This window comes from Hibiscus syriacus, unplaced genomic scaffold (genome assembly GCF_006381635.1).
Source record: "Hibiscus syriacus cultivar Baekdansim isolate YM2019G1 unplaced genomic scaffold, ASM638163v2 tig00113722_pilon, whole genome shotgun sequence".
Taxonomy (NCBI): domain Eukaryota; kingdom Viridiplantae; phylum Streptophyta; class Magnoliopsida; order Malvales; family Malvaceae; genus Hibiscus; species Hibiscus syriacus.
The window spans coordinates 1,743,999-1,764,187 of record NW_024063469.1 but is presented as its reverse complement, the minus strand read 5'-3'; the positions used below and the strand labels follow the sequence as shown (position 1 = coordinate 1,764,187).

The 20,189-nt window shown below is 31.9% G+C and overlaps 1 protein-coding gene across 1 annotated transcript; it reads left to right on the top strand.

Annotated features, from left to right (window-relative positions):
* Positions 1 to 15,024: 15,024 nt before the first annotated feature.
* On the top strand, positions 15,025 to 19,450 carry LOC120187182. Its single transcript, XM_039190968.1, has 7 exons — positions 15,025 to 15,228; positions 16,240 to 16,559; positions 16,754 to 17,405; positions 17,491 to 17,690; positions 17,771 to 18,015; positions 18,105 to 19,195; positions 19,311 to 19,450. The coding sequence occupies exons 2-6, from the start codon at positions 16,291 to 16,293 to the stop codon at positions 18,896 to 18,898; spliced, it is 2,160 nt and encodes a 719-aa protein (XP_039046899.1). The 5' UTR covers positions 15,025 to 15,228; positions 16,240 to 16,290; the 3' UTR covers positions 18,899 to 19,195; positions 19,311 to 19,450.
* The last annotated feature ends 739 nt before the right edge of the window (positions 19,451 to 20,189 follow it).

Genomic DNA, 20,189 nt, shown 5'->3' with positions numbered 1-20,189 from the left:
TAAATAGTTACTATCTTATAATTATTCATATTAATCAAGAAAATTAATATTATATATCAATCATTTATCAAATGTGCATTAGGGTTTTGTTTTTAGTGATTGATGGGTTTTAGGCTTAATGGGTTTAATAATGGTTCACAGCTTTTAGATATGGGTTTGGCCCGTTTGAATTTAATAATTTGTTTTTATAACTTGCAAATATATATTTATTATATTTATAAATATTAAATTAAATATGAAACCCTAACAAAAATTATACGGGTATTACTCATTACAACTTTCCTATTTTGACCACTAAATTAATTTTTAACTAAAATCTCACTATTTTTATAATTTTTATTTTGATCATTGTTCTTTACAAAATATTATTAACATATATTTTTTTTATTTTAATGTTGTTTTATTCTCTCTTCATCAATCAACTATATATTATTTTATAATAATTTTATTTAACTTGATAAGATAATATCGTATATCATCGCCTTATTAAAATAAAATAAAAAAATTAAATTTTGACTTGGGAGGCTTGGACTCATAATCCCTTAAATATGTAATCGAAATCAAAATTTAATTTTCATTTTTCCTGAATAAAGTGATGTTGCATATCACTACTTTATTGATCTAAATAAAATTATTAAAAATAACACATAGATAAACGATGAGGAGAAAGAAAATAATATGAAAAAATATATAACATCAACATCATGTTAATTTTTACAAACCGTCGGTAAATAAATAAAAGACCGTAACATTAATATATTTTTGCCAAAAGAATTAATAAGAAAATAAGAAAGTAATAATATTTTTCCGATAATTCAGAGGAAAACATTAAGAGCTCATTGGTTTTGCTCCCAGTTAAATAAAGAATTAATAAGAAAATAAGAAAGTAATAATAATTTGATGTTATTCATCTTAATTATACTAACTAAATTAAAAATTAAAAGGAAAGTATGTATTTTGTCATCCAACTATTCATGTTTTATAATTTGCTCATCCAATTATTTTTTCAAAATCATCAATGAAACAGAACTATTATGTGTTTTTTGTTTTTTAAATAATGATGTGGTATTACCTTATAATGACACATCAACATCAACCAAAACGAAACAAAAGTATAAGTTTAGTGGTAATTTTGAAAACAAATAATTGGATGACCAAAATAAAATTACAGAAATTGTAACACCCTAAACTCGATTGGGCCTAAAGTGTCACATTGGACCACTGAGGCAACCCCTGATTTTCAAAACCTGCTCGTTTTCTTTTAAAAACATACTCATGGTATCATAAATAAAACATATATAATTGTTATAAAAATATTTTATAAAATCGGATCTCCGTGACACATAATTTAAAGAAAAATAATATATCTTGAGGTTTACAGCTCAATACATAAGCAAGGTTCTATGAATACACATGCCCACTAAAGCTACAATACAATACTCTAAAAAAGATGTTGGAAATCCTGTTGCGACGGTGCTCCACGAACAGCTCAAGCTAGAAACCTACCAACGAAAAAACATCTGAAGGCTGAGCTTACAAAGCCCACCAGTATAATCTCTAATCTAGAGCAATATTAAGAGTTTCATAAACACATGCATCCTAAAGACATGGTACTAGCAGTAGGTACATGAATGATATAGATCAAGTGTTACCCACCTGAGGTTTTATTATTTTATCACTGAAGTAGGGGTCTCACACTTCCCTTAATCTTTTACTAAGGGTTTCACCGTGAGTACGCCCTAAAGGGTCTCTAACCATAATGATTGTAACTGCTACACATTATCTAAATGCGACATTGATATTCCTGTACATTATTTGAATGCAAACCTAACTAGTATTTGGTCTCACATAGTTACCAGACACTAGTTAACTGATGGAATCCGATGTCACATAGCATCGTACAATTCCCGCTCAACGGAAGCATTGGCTCGGTCTCGCATAGCCTTCAAACCAAACTTTAACATATCTGACTTACTGAACTGATTGGACTATATACATACATGACTGAAACAAATATGAGGCAGGTCTATTGGTGTGGTAGGAGGAATTTCACATGCATCTCAACACAACACACTAGCCTACCTTGAATACTCAAGAGTCTTGGGGTAAGAACCGAAATTTTATGTGCATTAGAAACTTGCATCCCTAGCTTAGTTGGACATGCTAAAGTGAGATCATCTTCTCACTAACTGCTATCTCGCTCATTCTCTCACCTAGAACGTTATACGAAGGCTTATTATTTTTTATTGTTATTATTTATTAAGTTGCTCTATTTTGGTCGTTCGTTGCTTAAATGCATTTTAATTATTTATCTCTAAAGAAGTCTCTACATGTTTCATGAATTTATGATGATTATCATGTTGGTGGTTTATTGTTTGTAACACTAGTTGGCCTGATATCTAACTCGTGTTCATTATTGGGTAACAACTCTCTAACCGCTCCTACTATGTTTTCCCTCAATTCACCCTCGAATTTGAGGGATAATTGTACGCTATCATTCGATAACATCCTTGTTGTACGTAACTCTGCTATTTCATAATACGATTATCTTAACATACCGCTCGTCAATACTTCCTATGTAATGATCGTATAATCTTATATACTCGTTACGTGCTCGACCGAAAAAACTCAGACGTATTACACCTGCCATGGTTACTCTGGTTGTAACCCACTCCTACAAGTGTTATCGGGCTCATTTGGCCATTTATATCCCTTACGGATTACGTTATACCATTATGTATCATCCTTAGCTCTTACGAGCCTTAAATATGTCAAATCTAACTATCCAAAGTGAGTAGTATTGATACCCTACTTATAGTATCGATACCCTCGGGTCAAGTATCGATACCCCTATGAGTATCGATACCAAAATTAGCTTTGATGTCCTAAAAAATAGCCCAGTATCAATACCAAACACCCTCGGTATCGATATTGCAGGGGCAATATCGATACTCTCCTCTGAAATCCCTAATTTTTGCCCTAGTTCATCCAGTATCGATATTGTTCATCCCAATATCGATACTCAAACCCAAAAATGATTTATTTAGGCTCGAGAAAATACCTAAAATCACTCTAAAGGCCATAATTTGGCTTCTAATCATGTAGTGAACTTTATGGAGTTATTTAGAGTCATAAAGTGTCATAAAAACACATGATTTACACCAGAGTCATCACATATGGCTTAAATCAAGTTTGAAAACCTAAAACCTCAAATACTCAAATCCTAGCATATCATCATATTTAAGAAAACCTTAACACCACAAAGGATTAAAAATACACTAACTTGGTTAAAGAATATCGAAATGAAGATATTTACTTAGCCATACTCCCTTTCTTGGTGATTTAGATGAAAACCCCCACTTTTCTTTAGTTAAAGAGAACCCAAGACTTTGAAACATTAATATGAGTTTAATGGAGAGATTATGGACGATTTTGAAGCATAAAAAGAGCTTAAGATCATACCTTTGTGCTATGGTCTTAAAGAGGAAAATAAGAGAATGAGAAATGAGAAGGAAATGAAATGAAAATAAGATAGAGATGAAAGAGATAAAAAGTCTCCATCTTTCTAAAATGGGAAAATTGCACTATAGGTCATTCCTCGTCTTTATGAAATTCAAAAATCTTCTTTTAAGGGCTAATTGGGCTCTATTTCGACTCCATTAAGCCTAACGACTTAAATTATTAATTCCACGAGGTCCACTCACCTTTCGGGTAAACCCAAAACTACTAGCTCAGAATTTAGGGTGTCATAGAAATAATTGAGTGCCTAAATACTTAGTTTAATCAAAATTAAAATGCATAATCCTAAAGTCCTTGATATAAAGATATCGACAAAATGCATCATAGGTCTATGTACTTTTGAAAGAAACCAATGTGGCTCTCGTATTATTTTCTCTCAATATGACCCTCCAACTCAGAAAACAAACTCAATGTTATTCTTTGACCAACTTTTTTGTCGCTAACTGTTATAATACTCATGTGAGAGCTCACGATGATGATGTGGCGATCCATAATGTTGATATGGTTACCCACAGTGGTTGATGACATGGCGGATGATAGACAAATAAACTAAATTGGTTTTTCGATTTTGTTCAAAGGCTAAACTACTTTTTTTAAGTTTAAAGATTTATTTATTTTTAAAAAAATAAAAATTACTCTGAAATATAAATATAAAATTATTCAAATATTCAACAAATACATATAAAATTACTAAAAGCAATAATTAAATTACTAAAAAAATTCAATATACATATTGAAAATACCAAAAGTATTATATTTTTTTAAAATTTGAATATATATAATAAGTTATAAAATAATTAATTATAAATTATTAAAAAATTAAAAATTATATTTTAAAAATTAGTATTATGTATAATATATACATGTAATATATACACATATCATTAACATTTATACAAAGTATTTGTACTGGATTAATCAAGAATTGCAAAATTTAAAGGATAAATTACAGAGTTTGTCACTTTTGTTTCAGTTTTATAAACGTATGGTCACTCAATTAAAAAACTTAATTCCTAGTCACTCTTATTTCATTTTAATTAAGATGTGGTTCCTTTCGTTTCGTTTTAAATAAGATGTGATCATTTATCCTAAATTGTCGTTAAACGTTTAACGATTTGATGACGTGACACCTTAATAAAATGGTTTAATTTTTGCTTTGACCCTTGAACTTTAGATAAAATTTAATTATGAACTTTTTTTGTAAATCTAAAATAATTTAGGTACGAGTTTGAAACGTGATTCTTTAAGACAAATAGTTGTAAGTTCATTACCCTTCTTCCATAAAGCTCGATGGCTTGTTGCAAATAGCATGCTCCTCCAATTTTCTTCTTAGCGACATTTCTTGAGTATTGTAAAACATTTTCGATCCTAAATAAGGTCGAATCGAAATTCACCAACAGTGTTGGGCTCGATCGATCAACCGAAAATCATCAAGAGGGGGTGAATTGGCTTTGATAGAGTTTTGTAACACCCCAACCCGTACCCGACCCAGATACGAGTCTGAGATGTCACATTGAAATTTTAAAATAATATTCATAACAAAATAACCGAACATTTGGACTATATTAAGAAAATACAATAATATACATAAGTTTATACAACATTCCCAAAATACACAGAGCATACACAACTTAAACATTTGATTACATGTCAACATCGTTTTACATAACCAAATGACCTACTATTTTAATTGCTTCTGATCTGATAGTTGTAGGAGAAATGTTGTCCCAACTGTCTAACCTTGCTTGTATACATTCTCATATCCTACGTGTGAAACACTCACACGCTAAGTCATCGACTTAGTGAGACATAATAATAATAATAATAACAATGAAATATAATGATAATGTCATAAGGATATGAAATGTAATGAAATCACATATTTAATCAATGCAATTTATATAACCATGTTTCATATCCATAAGCTTGTCAAATTAACATTCAGGAATTCATATTAATAAGTTCTCTAGCACATGATACAATATTGAGAACCTAAGGTATACGAGTACAATGAGGTTGTGCACTATGTTGTCACCACAACTAGTATAAATGCACCGAAGTACCGCGTAGAAATACGCTGTAGTGCCATATAAAATGTCCATAAGGACCACATAGAAATTCCTTAAGAATCATATACATATACCAAGGATAAAGTATGTGTCTCAAAGGACATCATAAATGTTCCAAAGAATACATATATGTCCTGAAGGATCGCATAAACCCTCTACTCTTGCCATGCCAACTATACCTATAGTTCTCATCTACAAAACATGGGTTTTTCACAATTCACATGGTGTATCTCATAGACATATCATTTCCTTACCTTTATCACATGGCTCATATAACTTTTCTTACATATTCATTTAAAACATGTTACACAATGCACATGGTATGAATTCATATCATGTTTCATAATATGAAATGAATCATGTATCAAGGTATTAAATCTAGACTTATCACAAGTCGAGAATTGAATATACTATTATAATCATGATATGCATATGCACTCACCTAGATCTTTTTGTCTTTCCCCTGATCGATCCTACTCGTCAATTATTCCGGAACTTGTTTAGCCTCAATATCTACATAAATATAATTTTCAAGACGATTATCAAAAGCCTAAACCTATAATTCGATGCTATTAACTTAAGCTAATGGAATAAGTCAAAATTTATCGGTACACTATGGGTGTATCGATACCCAAATTACATTCAAAAATTTCGTGTCAAGGGGGTATCGATACATTACCTGTGTATTAATACACTTATTGCATTTGATGTTTTTCATTCAAGAGTTTATCGGTACCTGTTGAATGTGTACCGATACACTTTGCCAGAAATCACTGTTTAAGCACAAAAATCACTCTTTTCAGCTTCAATACTTCATGTTTCCTCCCCTTTCATATTTTAACTTACATACATATGCTTAAACCAATTTATAGTCATTTATCACATCTTAAACCTCAAAATTCCTTTCTCCATATAGAAATCCATAATCATACCAATTTTTCAATATGTTCCAAATCCAATTCTATCATTTCATATCTCTGAATTAAGTTGATGACAAGTTAAATTCCATATCAAAGTTCCTTTATCAACTTTTTTCAAATTCATTTAGAAACCTTTTATCTTTAATCTATCATAACTTCTTCTTCTTTTGATTTTAAGACAACTTAAGCTTTTCTTAAGCTTAAGTTTCACCTAAGGATCAAAACCCATACTTAAAATCAACAAATAATCAACTAACAAAGAAACTCACCTTTGATATGGCTTTCACGAATGAAGAAGGAAGAAGAAGAAAACTCTGGAGAAATCTCTCCTTTTTCCTCTTCTCCACGTGGTTCCCTTATCTTATAAGGGAAAATAAAAATCTTTCTTGTCAAATGACCATTTTACCCTTTAATTCATTTAATAATTACTAACAATTCTTCATAAAATATTTCCAATTAAGTCCTTGAACTCTTCAATTATTCTACTTAAATCACCAAATTCTGAAGTTTTACATTTGGTCACTAACCCGTAGTTTGGGATGTTACAAGTTTGGTGGAATCTTAAACAAAAAATAAAACTTTTTGGCACAAGTCGATTTATAGTGGTTTGACTTTCTCGACCAAAGTCTACATCCACTACCTTAGCTTTCCACCACTAAGGATTTCAACAAATTCACTAATTTGTTCTTACCTTTAAGGATAAAGTGTAACATTACAACTCTATCTTTTTATTGCTAAGATAGAACCACTCTAGTTTTTCTAAGGTTAAACTAGAACCAATCCTCTTTTACAAAGTTTGATTTGTGTAAACAATAAAACCTCTCAAGGTGGGTGTTTACAAATATTAAGCTCACAAGAATAAAACAAAGGATATACAATGAAGCTCTATACACTTACGTACAAGAGAAAATGAATGAAATAGGAATGAAAACTCTTTTCTCTTGATCTCTAAGCTTGGATTGGTGTTGTAACATTCTTCAAGTGTCCTTGGGTTATTTTTATAAGTTAGAATGAGTTACTAGCCGTTTCTAGCCATTGGGGATGAATTTTGGTCGTTATAAGCTGAAAAATATATAATTTGCACAGGGCTTTTGAAACCACCAAAAGGGGTTTTAAAACTGCCTTTAAAAATTTAACTGTTGGAACAGGGGGTTTCAAAACCTTTAGACCAATTTTGGCTCTTCCCTAGGGGTTTCGAAACCACCTAAGGGGGTTTCGAAACCACCTAAGGGGGTTTCAAAATCAAGCCCAAAATTGCATAATTTTACCTTTTAAAATCTTGAATTCTTTTTGCAATGTTTGAACAAATTCTATTAACTTCAAAAACGTTTTTTTTCCTTATTTGTTATATCAAAATATTGGTTATACAATCTCCCCATTTTTTATATAACAAAACCTTTGAAAATTGGTTTTTGGTAAAAGCTCCCCTTAATAAAGCTTTGCATGAAAAAGAGAAATATTTTGAAAAATATTTTAGCTCTCCCTTTTTCTTTGAGAAATTTAATTTTTCAAACCTATACTTCTCCCCCTTTTTGTTATATCAAAATTAATTCAAACTTTAAGGTTCAAAATAACAATGAAGAGTAGTTAAAACAAAATAGAATTTAAGCACAAAACTTGTTTGAAAAAAAAAGCTCCCCTTTAATAAAAGCATTTCATATAACATTTTAGCTTAAAAACTTTGAAACTTTAAAGAATATTGAATTTCAATAAGATAAGAGAGAAAACACATTAGTAGCACATGAAATTCAATATATATCCAAGTTTATTCTAATTTATGCAATATTTAAAAATGATATATTGAATCTCATATGAATAAAGCACTACACAATGTCATGCATTTAACATGGATATCAATTGTTAATGAGAGAATATGCATAAAATTTAACAATTTGCATTTGCACATTAAAGATGTAAAAGCTAACATATATATGCAAAAAGTAAAAGAATGAATTTCATCAAAATATCTAGATTCAGTCATTTAAAATCAATTGATGAACATTCAAACTAATTACTATATAATCATGCAATATAAATTGTATTTCATAAATCATATTTTGCATGATTTAGATTTGCATGAATGCAAATTTATTAAAATCATTTTTCTATAACTCTCCCTTACTTAGACATCCTAAGAAAACTTTTTAAAGATAAAACTCATGGGATACTAGTATGTAAATAAAATGATATAAATTGATATTTAAAAAATATGATATCAATTGTAGGTATGGAGGATGTTAAAGAGGCATATGCAAGTTAAAAAAATTAAGATTTCTTACATATGCAACATTTAAATGATACCAATTGAAAGGGATTTTAAAATATTATCAAGCTTGACATCATAAGCTTAAAGTGGTTCGAAATGTTAAAAAATATTCAATGAATTAAGGACATCACTTGTTTCGAAAGTAGTTTTCAATAAAAGAAAAAATTAGCGTCAAGATATTTTGACAGAATCATTTAAAAACATAGAAATATAACTTGACCAAAAATCATTATGATGAACTAAAAATTGATAAAAACATTTAACTTTAAAATATGTCCATCATAACATATTTTCAACATACAAGTCACTATAAACAATATGTAATCATTCATGCTCAATACTCATGCATGCATAAAATTTTATAGGCAACCAATATAAAAAATCAATAAAAGTTAAGTTTATAGGTTACCCATACTTCTTTTGTGTGACTAGAGCATTCAAATAATTTGGCATTTCACTTCATTTGCTCCAAATACACCTACAATAGACATTTATTTGGATTTTGGTATCCAAATTGTTTTGGATCCTTGATTGTTAGTGCTAATGTCCATTGTTCCCTTAGGAATCCATACATGTCTAATTTTAAATTTTTTTCTAAGTTTTAAAGGCCAAGTATGTTCCATGTGACCATGAAAATGACAATGTAGCATTTTGTCATTTTTAAAATAGATGAATTGCTTTGAGAAATTGTTTCTTTTTCTTTTGTTAACCAATCAAGTTTAACTTTTAAATAAAGATTTTCTTTTTCTAAATCATTTATTTTGATTTTTGAAACATCAAAATCGTTTTTCAAAATTTCATTTTGCTTTTCAAAATCCAATTTTGCTTTCAAAAGAAAATCATTTTCAACTTTAAATTTAGAAATCAATTTCTTATATTTGGAATTCATGGTCTCAAATTCCAAACATAATTCATCATATACATCTTGTAACTCATTAAAAGAATATGAATTAAATTAATGTAAGTTAGAAGATACCCCGAGCTCTTCAAGAGTCATTAAGCACATCACCTTTGAATTAGGAATGAGATTTGAGCTTGATGATTCTTCTTTCTTGTCACCATGAATATCATTACGTTTATCCCATAACACCTTGGCATTTGAACATGAAAAAACTTTTTCATACTCATTGGGACAAAATGCACAAAATAAAATGCATGGCCATGGCATTTTGTTGAAATTTCTTCGTTCTTGGTCATTCCTGTAACATCCTCAATATCGGGTTAGTGACCAAAGTGTGAAATTTTAAGAAATTAGTGACCAGATTAAATAAATTGAAAAGTGAAGGAATTAATTGAAAGATGTTGGTGTATGATGATTTAGCAAATGAAGGAGAAGTAAAAGGGTCATTGAGCAAATAAAAGAATAAAAGAATAATTAATGGGTATTATAATACCCATGTGAATCATAATTGAGGAGATAAGTTTCCAGAGACTTATCTTATTCATCTTCTTCTTCTCCCAAACGTGAAGCACCCAAGCCTAAGGTAAGTTTGATTTCTTTTGATTAATCCTTCAAATTCAAGCATGGTTTTGATTCATGAAGCTTTAGGAAAGATGAGGGAGATGAAAAAGGTCATAAAAACTCAAAGATTTGTAAGTTATGAAGGATTAAAGATAGGAAGTGGATAAGTGAAATTTTGTATAAAGATGTATAAATGGATTTAGAAGTTGAATTTGACTTGTCATCTATGAGAATAAAAGTTATAAATGTTAGAATTAAGTTTTTGATAACATGGAAAGTTTGGTATGATTCTTAATTTTAAGAATTTGAATGAGATATAAGAGATTATAAGGTGTTGGAATGATAAAATTAGTTAAAGTTGTTATAGATGAGTTTAGTAGCATAATAAGGATTTTATACGTGAAAATTTGGTTGAAGTATTGATGAATTTCGGGTAAAAATAGCTTATTATGTACAGGTGCATCGATACACTATGAATGGGTACCGATGCACTAAGACCAATTTTGAAGGTGCATCGATACACTAAGGGGTGCATCGATGCATGGGAATTTCGAACCTAATTTGGGTATCGATGCACCCATAGTGCATCTGTACACTCCTAAAGGAAATTAGGAATATGAGTTTATTAAATTTGTTTAAGTTAATAGCATCGAAGTATAAGGTTTAGGCTCCTGATAATCATCTTGAAAATTATATTTATGTAGATATTGACCCTAAACGAGTTTGGAACAAGGGACAAGTAAGATCGATCGAGGAAAAGGCAAAGAGATATAGTGAGTGCATATGCATAGCATGAATATAGTATTATATTCAGTTCTAGACTTGTGATAAGTCTAGATTCAATATTTTGATACATGATTACATTCCATATTATGATACATGACATAAATTCATATTATATGCATTATGTGACATGAATATGCAGTAAAAGTTATATGAGCTATGTGATAAAGGTATGGAAATAATATGTCTACGCGATATACACTATGTGAATTGTGAAAGCCCATGTTATGTAGATAAGAACTATAGGTATAGTTGGCATGCCAAGAGTAGAGGGTCTACGCGGTCCTTCGGGATAAATTCTATGTGGTCCTTCGGGATATATATGTATTCTTTGGGACATGTATGAGGTCTTTTTAGACACATACTTGATCATTGGTATATGTATATGATTTTAAGGAATTTATATGTGGTCCTTATGGACAAATCTTATATGGCACTATGGTGCAATTCTACGCGGCACTTCGGTGCAAATTTCTACGCGGTCTTTCGGGACAAATTCTACGTGGCACTTCGGTGAAAATTTATACGAGTTGTGGTGATAACATAGTGCACAACCTCACAATACTCATATACCTCGGGTTCTCAGTATTGTATCATGGGCTATTGAATCTATTGAACTTATTATATGAATTCATGATGGTTCATTTGATCAGATTATGGGTAAGATACATGATTATGCAATTTGCATGGATTGAATATATGATTTCATGATATTGCATTTCATTATGACATTTTCATTATATTTCATTGTCATTACTATTATGCCTCACTAAGTCGATGACTTAGCGTGTGAGTGTTTCACATGTAGGATCAGAGAAGATAGACAAGCAAAGTTAGACAGTTGGGACAACATTACTTCTATAACTATCAAATCAGAAAAAACTTAAACAGTATGTCTTATTATGTGAAAATAGGTTAGCATGTAAACAAAGTCGATAAATTAAGTATTTATGCTCTGATCGAGTTTTGTAATGTTTTAAACATAATTATTTAAATGGTAAATGTATATTAATGAACGGTTAAAGTTTTACGAGTTTTATGTACGTTTTACGAAAGTTAATATAGCAGTGCATCGATACATTGTAGCCCTGTTCATTACTGTTCACGGCACTGTTCATACCGTATAGTACTTTTCATAAATACGTTTTTGACTTAAATTTTTAAAATGAAACATAATTTAATGGTATATTATTGTATTTTCTTAATATAAGTTCAAATGTTTAGATATTTTATAAGAATATTGTTTTAAAAAGTCAATGTGACATCTCGAACTCGTATCCGGGTTAGGTACGGGTTGGGGGTGTTACAATTCCACTCATTTATCTTCTTTGTTGGTGAAGAATAGCCATTAATAATCATCTCCCATGCTCCAAGATTAATGGATTGAATGAATAGCTTTATTAAGTTCTTCCAATGACCATAGTTAGCTCCATTGAAGTATGAAGGCTTGTTGATCAGTTGGGAGTCCTCCATGTAGAATGGGCCGGATGTGGAAACCATCTTTGTCTGTTGTGTCAGAAATTGATAGAGAGCCTTCAAGGATCTTCACAAGGTTGTTAGAACGTAGATTTGTGATCCGCTTTAATACTAATTGTTGGGCTCGATCGATCAATCGAAAATCGCCAAGAGGGGGTGAATTGGCTTTGATAGAGTTTGGTGGAATCTTGAACGAAAAATAAAACTTTTTGGTACAAGTTGATTTGTAGTGGTTCGACGTTCTCAACCAAAGTCTACATCCACTACCTTAGCTTTCCACCACTAAGGATTTCAACAAATTCACTAATTTGTTTTACCTTTAAGGATAAGGTGTAACCTTACAACCTATCTTTTCTATGGTTAAGATAGAACCACTCTAGTTTTTCTAAGGCTAAACTAAAACCACTCCCCTTTTACAAGGTTCGATCTATGTAATACAAAGATTAAGCTCACAAGAATAAAACAAATGATATGCAATGAAGCTCTATACACTTATGTACAAGAGAAAATGAATAAAATATGAATGAAAACTCTTTTCTCTTGATCTTTAAGCTTGGATTGGTATAGTAACCTTCTTCAAGTGTCCTTGGGTTATTTTTATAAGTTAGAATGAGTTACTAGCCGTTTCTCATCGTTGGGGGTGAATTTTGGCTGTTGGAAGTTGAAAAATCTGTAATTTTGCACAGGGCTTTCGAAACTACCAAAGAGAATTTCGGAACTACATTTAAAAATTTGATAGTTAGAACATGGGGTTTCGAAACCAACAAAGGGGTTTTGAAATCTTTAGGTTAGTTTTGGCTACTACCTTACAGGTTTCGAAACCAGGCCCAAAATTGTCTAATTTCACCTTTTAAAATCTTGAATTATTTTTGCAATGTTTGAACAAATTCAATTAAGCCCAATAACATTTTGCCCTTATTTGTTATATCAAAATATTGGTTCTACAAATAATACAACAAAATTCAAGATAAAAAGAACAAAGGGTCTTGTTTTTAATAATTGAGATCTTCTTTAAAACCCAAAAAATAAGAACTAATTTGAAATTCACCAACAATGCAAAGAAATAAGTTATAGTAATGGTCCATATATGCTATAGGAAAATCCAAAGGAAGAATCTTTAAATTAATCCCATAAAATAAGAACAAAAACTCAAACAAAAATAATATAAAAAAGTAGTGACTTTACCTGAAGTAATTTGAAATTACTGTCAGCTGGGAATGTCAAATAAATCTACATAGACCGAAATTGTTAACTAGAAGGAACCAAAATTTAAGCCCAAATCATCTGGTTTAAGATCCTATGATGACGATGAGCCATTGCTTTCCCACAACTGTCGTAGCTGGAGGAGGATTGGGGTGTGTGGTGTAAGGGGAATTAAGAAGAAAATAATATTAAAAATGGTAAATTGGAAACTTTTCCCTAAATTGCTTTAGATTTAAAAAAAATCCATGACTAAATTTTATCTGGTTAAAACAAAAATTAAACTACTTTATTAATATGTCACATCATCAAACCGTTAAACCTTTAACGATCATTTCGGGTAAGTGACACATCTTAACTAAAACGAAACGAAAGTGACTACGAATTGAGTTTTTTTAGTTGAGTGGTCATACATTTATAAAACTGAACCAAAATGTCCAACTCTGTAGTTTACCCAAATTTAAATTATTCGAGACCTATAATTTTTGGATTAATCGAAACTTATTTTATTTTTTAATTATCTTTTATAAGTCTCGACTAATTAAAGATAATTATATAATAAATTTTGACATAAAAATAATTAGAAAACATAATAAGTTTCGACTAATACAAAATTTGTAAGTCTCAATTAATCTAGTAAGAATATTTTGTATAAGCATTAATGATATGTCTATATGTATATATTATGTATATATATTTTTTCTAAAAATATTTTTAATTTTTAATAATTTATAAGCTATCATTTTATAATCTATTATATATATATATATTAATTTTTTTAATTTTTTTATAATAATCTCAATATTTTTAATATTTATATTCTATCACTTAGTAATTAATTTTTTTAGTATTTTTTATATTTAATTTTTAAATTTTTAAATAATTTTATATTTAAATTTTAAAATAATTTTTATTTTTTAAAAAAATTAAATAAGCTTTTAATTAAAAAACAATTTAATTCTCGAATAAAACCCAAAAATAAATTCAATATATTTGTCATATCATTCGTCACGTCATCAATTATTATAAAATATTATGTTTACATCGTGAATTGTTACATCAATATCACAAACTATAACATCAATACCGAAATAATCAATAACAAAAAAATTAAACAAAAAATCATATTAAATTTTCTTCTACGTTAAAGAATCATATTAAGAAAAAATAATACAAAAATTATATTAATTTATTCCACTAGACGGGCATTAGGGAAAGACGAGAAATTAGAACACGTGAGCAAAGCCCTAGGAGAAGGGGTAGCCGAAACCAGAATTAGGATATCCAATTATCATCGCCAACCCCCCCCCCCCCCTCAACTGTACCAATACAACTACCTCCTTTGTTCTGCTCAAAATTCAGCGAAAACCCTAAACCCATTCCTCTAAAATCCTCCTTTTATTTTCATTTTTCTTTTTCCTTCTCCTTTTCTCTATATATACGTTGCCTGTTCCATTTGCAACTCATAATAGGATTATACCCAGAAATACTGGAGTGAAGCTCACTCTTTGCAAGTCTGGCTCTGGTCCTGAGGTATTTTTATATATTCTCTATTTATTTCTTTTTTTTTCTTATCTAAAGGATTGTGGATGTGATTTTTTTTTTATTTTGGTCGGAGTAAATATCACTTTGAAACTCGGTTTTGATTAATTTTCTTTTTGCTTCAATATTTTGGTAAATGTCCTTCCTTCAGCTCTTGCTTGGAAAAATTGAAAAGCTTTGGTTTTGGCTTAATGTGGATATGGATTTGGTTTGGCATTCAAGATTTTTTAGGCCATTACTCAATCGTGTTTCGATTTTTTTGGGAATTACGTTGTTGAGCTGTATAAAATTGGGTTGGTTATCTGTTTCTGGAGTTATTAAAGTTGTCTCATTCAACCTACTTTTACTTTTAGCAATTTAATCATTTTTGTTTTAGTGGGGCAATTTACTCTTTTGGTGAGAGAGTAAACAATTAATCTATGTTAAGAGGAGTCTGTTATGTGCATAAATAATGAAGCTTGAAGTTCAATAGATTACTCTTGTTTGGTGAATGGCTGGTCTTTGTTTGATTTTGAGATAGTTTGAGAGAAAAGCGATGAACATAATCTTCAAATGGTAGTATTTCTCATCATTTTGATATGTTTAGCTTCATTCAATATATATTTTCATGTATTTGGGTCATGTACAAAATTGCAAATATACATATATATATGTGTGTGTCTTTGTGTGAATATCAAGCTTTCTTAATGTCCTACTATTGCACTATTTGTATTTGATAAGTGGTCTAGAAGTGATGCTTCATAGTTTTGCAGCCTTTTGTTTTGCTTACTTTAAGTTGAAGTGTTATTGAAGAAAAGAAATGCACATCGTTCGGCTTTAATGGTGTAGTTGGAGACTTTCAATAATAAGATTTTTCATTTGTTCGCTGGATGATCAATTGATCCCCTTTTGTTTTTGTTGAACATTTCTCCTTTGTGAAGATATAAGTTATATTTGGGGAACCATAAATTACTAACTGGTTTTTAATTCATGTTTTTGGGAAACATTTCTCCTGTTCTGCAGGTTTGATGCCATGTTGGCGCAATAGTAGATTTTAAACATAGAAATACATAGATGGAGATAGTTGAATCAATACTCAATCTTCCAGTACAAGATCCAGCAGAACAGGAGTTCTCTTCTGCTGATTTGATTTGGACAAAGTTTGGCACAGCTGAGCACCATGATGATGTAGCACTCATTCCTTATGCTCGAGTAGATGAATTTATAATTGGAGAATGCTGCAATGTGGAATGCCCAACACGATTTCATATTGAAAGGGGGCGGAAACGATCAATGGGCAGTTTAAAGGAGTATAAGAGTGATGAATATTTGGAATATAGACTGTAAGTTCAAAACATGCTTAACAATGTTTCCCATTCTGCGTTCTTCTAATGTCTCTTTTGATTGATTCTATCTTATATGTAACAAAAACCTGATATATTCTGAGTGTTAGAAGATATGATATTCATTGTCTCATTAATATGAGTTCAACCTGGGAATAAACATTTGTTCTTATGTTTTCCTTGTATGTGTGAAGATATTGGTGTTCCTTCGGTCCTGAAAATCATGGTGAAGGTGGAGGTGTATTACCTAGTCGAAGATATCGTCTAAACACCCGAAATCGGGCTGCTAGACCTCAATCCATGCGAGGATGCACATGCCATTTTGTAGTCAAACGTCTTTATGCTCGTCCATCGCTTGCACTTATTATATTCAATGAGAGACGCCATATAAACAAATCTGGCTTCGTTTGCCATGGACCCCTTGACAAAGATGCCATTGGCCCCGGTGCTAAGAAAATTCCATATATTTCCAATGAGATTCAACAACAAACAATGTCCATGATCTATTTGGGTATTCCTGAAGAAAACGTGCTGGAGAAACATTTAGAGTATGTTCAACGATATGGTGGTTCAGATGCAACAGTTAGCACCCTTGCTTCCCAATATGTCCGTAAACTTGGGATGATCATTAAGAGGTCTACTCATGAGTTAGATCTAGATGATCAAGCTAGCATTCGGATGTGGGTTGAACGCAATAAGAAATCTATATTTTTCTATCAGGGCACTTCTGAGACAGATCCTTTCATTCTTGGGATTCAAACAGAATGGCAGTTGCAACAGATGGTTCGATTTGGCCATCGCAGTCTCATAGCAGCTGATTCAACATTTGGTATTAAAAGACTCAAGGTAATAAAATGGTTGTTTCGTGTTTGTTCAGATCTTTTAAAAAGCTATTTCAGTTAGTATTACATTATGGTGTTTCTGAATGCAGTACCCTTTATGCACTCTTCTTGTCTTTGATTCAAGACAACATGCATTACCTGTTGCATGGGTCATCACCCACAGCGTTGCAAAGCCAGACATGGCAAAATGGATGAAAGCCCTTCTTGACCGAGCTCGGAGTGTAGATCCCGGATGGAAGATCAATGGTTTTTTGATTGATGATGCAGCTATGGAGATTGATCCCATCAGGCAGGATATTTTTTTATCTGAAAGTTTGGCTTGAATAAAGTGTTTTCACTTTCTTACTCCTGTTTTGTCTGTTTTATCAGGGATGCGTTTAGCTGTCCTATCCTTTTTTCCATTTGGCGTGTTCGTAGATCTTGGTTGAGGAATGTTGTTAAGAAATGTTCCAACATTGAAGTTCAGAGGGAACTTTTTAAGCACCTGGGAGAAATAGTTTACAGCATTTGGAGTGGTGCAAACTCTTCCGTTGCCTTGGAAGAGTTATTTCTGGATTTTGTCGATCAGTCTGCCTTCATGGAGTATTTCAAATCCACTTGGGTGCCTAAAATTGGTTAGATCTCTCGCTATTACATATACGCAAATGTGGCTATGTAATGAAGATTCCTTTGTCTCATACTTGCGTTTATATTGGTTTAACAGAAATGTGGCTTTCAACAATGAGAACTCTTCCACTTGCAAGCCAGGAGGCATCTGGTGCCATAGAAGCCTATCATGTGAAGCTGAAAACAAAATTGTTTGACGATTCACATCTCGGTGCACTTCAGAGAGTCGACTGGTTAGTACACAAGCTGACAACTGAGTTGCATTCAGCATATTGGCTTGACCGGTATGCAGACGAAAGTGATTCTTTTCTAAATGTCAAGGAGGAATACATTGCATCTACATCTTGGCATCGGGCGCTGCAAATTCCTGATTCTGCTGTTACATTAGACGATAAGAACCACCTATTTGCGAAGGTAACCAGTCAGAAAGACAGCAGCAGAACGTATTTAGTTTGGAACCCTGGATCAGACTTTGCTTTCTGCGACTGTGCATGGTCCATGCAAGGAAACTTTTGCAAGCATGTCATCAAGGTCAATATGATCTGTGAAAATGCCAAAGGCTACAAACTTTCCATGTCTTCTTGGTCATTCAGGGAGATTTTAATCGATATTTGGAAGAAACCAATGGACGACTCAATTGGTTTAGATGAGTCAGTTGCCTGGACCCACCGGATGCTTGATCAAATCAAACAACTTGTTGAACTGAATAATTCATATGATATTGGCGTTGTGGTAAATAATATGCCATTGAAATGGGTTTCTAAGAAAGGAAGAACATTTGTTGGTATACCAGCTTCCCTTCCTGCACTTGCATCTAGTTCGAAGGGTGTTGCAAAGAATCTGCAGAGGAATCGGAATCGGAAACGGAAAAGATTATCAAGATTAAGATGATCATGGAAGTTGCTTATATATGCCAGCATTTAGCCAACTTCGGACCCTACAGTGTGGGACATCTCTATTTGAAAATGTTGTCCGTTTCCATGTTGGGTAACATCTACAACTTCGTTGCTTGCAGCACGAGAAGCCAAACTATTCTTTAGATAGAATGACTGTAGCTTCCAAAGACGGATTTCGATGGAATTGACCGTGCCAATATATTCATTTCAGAGGAAAACTCCAAGAGTTATTGACATATTCAAATTCGCTCCAACACTCATCTCGGGATATCAAAACATCTTGAAAAAGAAGGTATGCATCTTTCAATCAATCTAATCTATCCATGTTATTGAGGTTTGCTTTAGAATTTGGAACCCGAGTGTCGTCTTTCCCTTCTCAGGAGGTCTTTTATGTACATTCTCTTCAGGGAAAACAGAGCAAATCATCAGGCATCTTGCCAACGGATCCATGACTCACTGTTTCTATTGGTAGTCAATTACAAAATCATGTGCGGACTGTTCTGTTGATTTTTGAATTTGAGCTGGTTTAGAAAGATTATATTACATTATGTTTATTTGTATACCTTTATTAAGTTTGATAAAGATTATACAAGATCTTTGTTTTCTTGCAACCAAAACACAATTTTGATTGAAATGGTTATTATTGTTATTGGGGTATATCAACGGGTAACCAACCCTATTGGTTAACTGTTACGACTTTTCTAGTATGGGCAGGCAAATGTGCTCCTTTTTTTTTTTTTAATGTTGGCGAATAAGATGGCACGCGTGTTGTCCCTTATTGGTAATCTAAAAAAAATGTTGACGAATAAGATGGCACTTGTGTTGTCCCTTATTGGTGATCAAAGTTAGTTCAAACACGTCTTTATACGCCATCAGTTGGGATGCCTCGAGCTGGGCCACGGTGGTCGGTGGTGGCAAAATCAAAGTTAACTACGACTATGCACCTTTCACGGCTGAGTTTAGAGAGCTGGTCCTCGAGGGTTGCTCTACGGATCCCCATCCAAGAATATCCCAACATCACTACCTGCAAGGACAAGGATGCCTGGCTCCAGAGCCGCAGGTTCTTCTTAATGCCAAGAACGGCAAGCTGCTGCCATGCAGAAGATCAGACAGCATCATATGTACTAGCCGTCCTCTTACGTCGTATGTCATTAACCCAGGAGCAAAACTTCCTTGTTGTGTAATCGATCCAATATGTTCAATAGATTCCATAAGAAGCAAGCTGGAATATTGCTTCATTTGCGACCAGTATCGAGCACATACCATGGCTGGCTGCATGTGGTTTC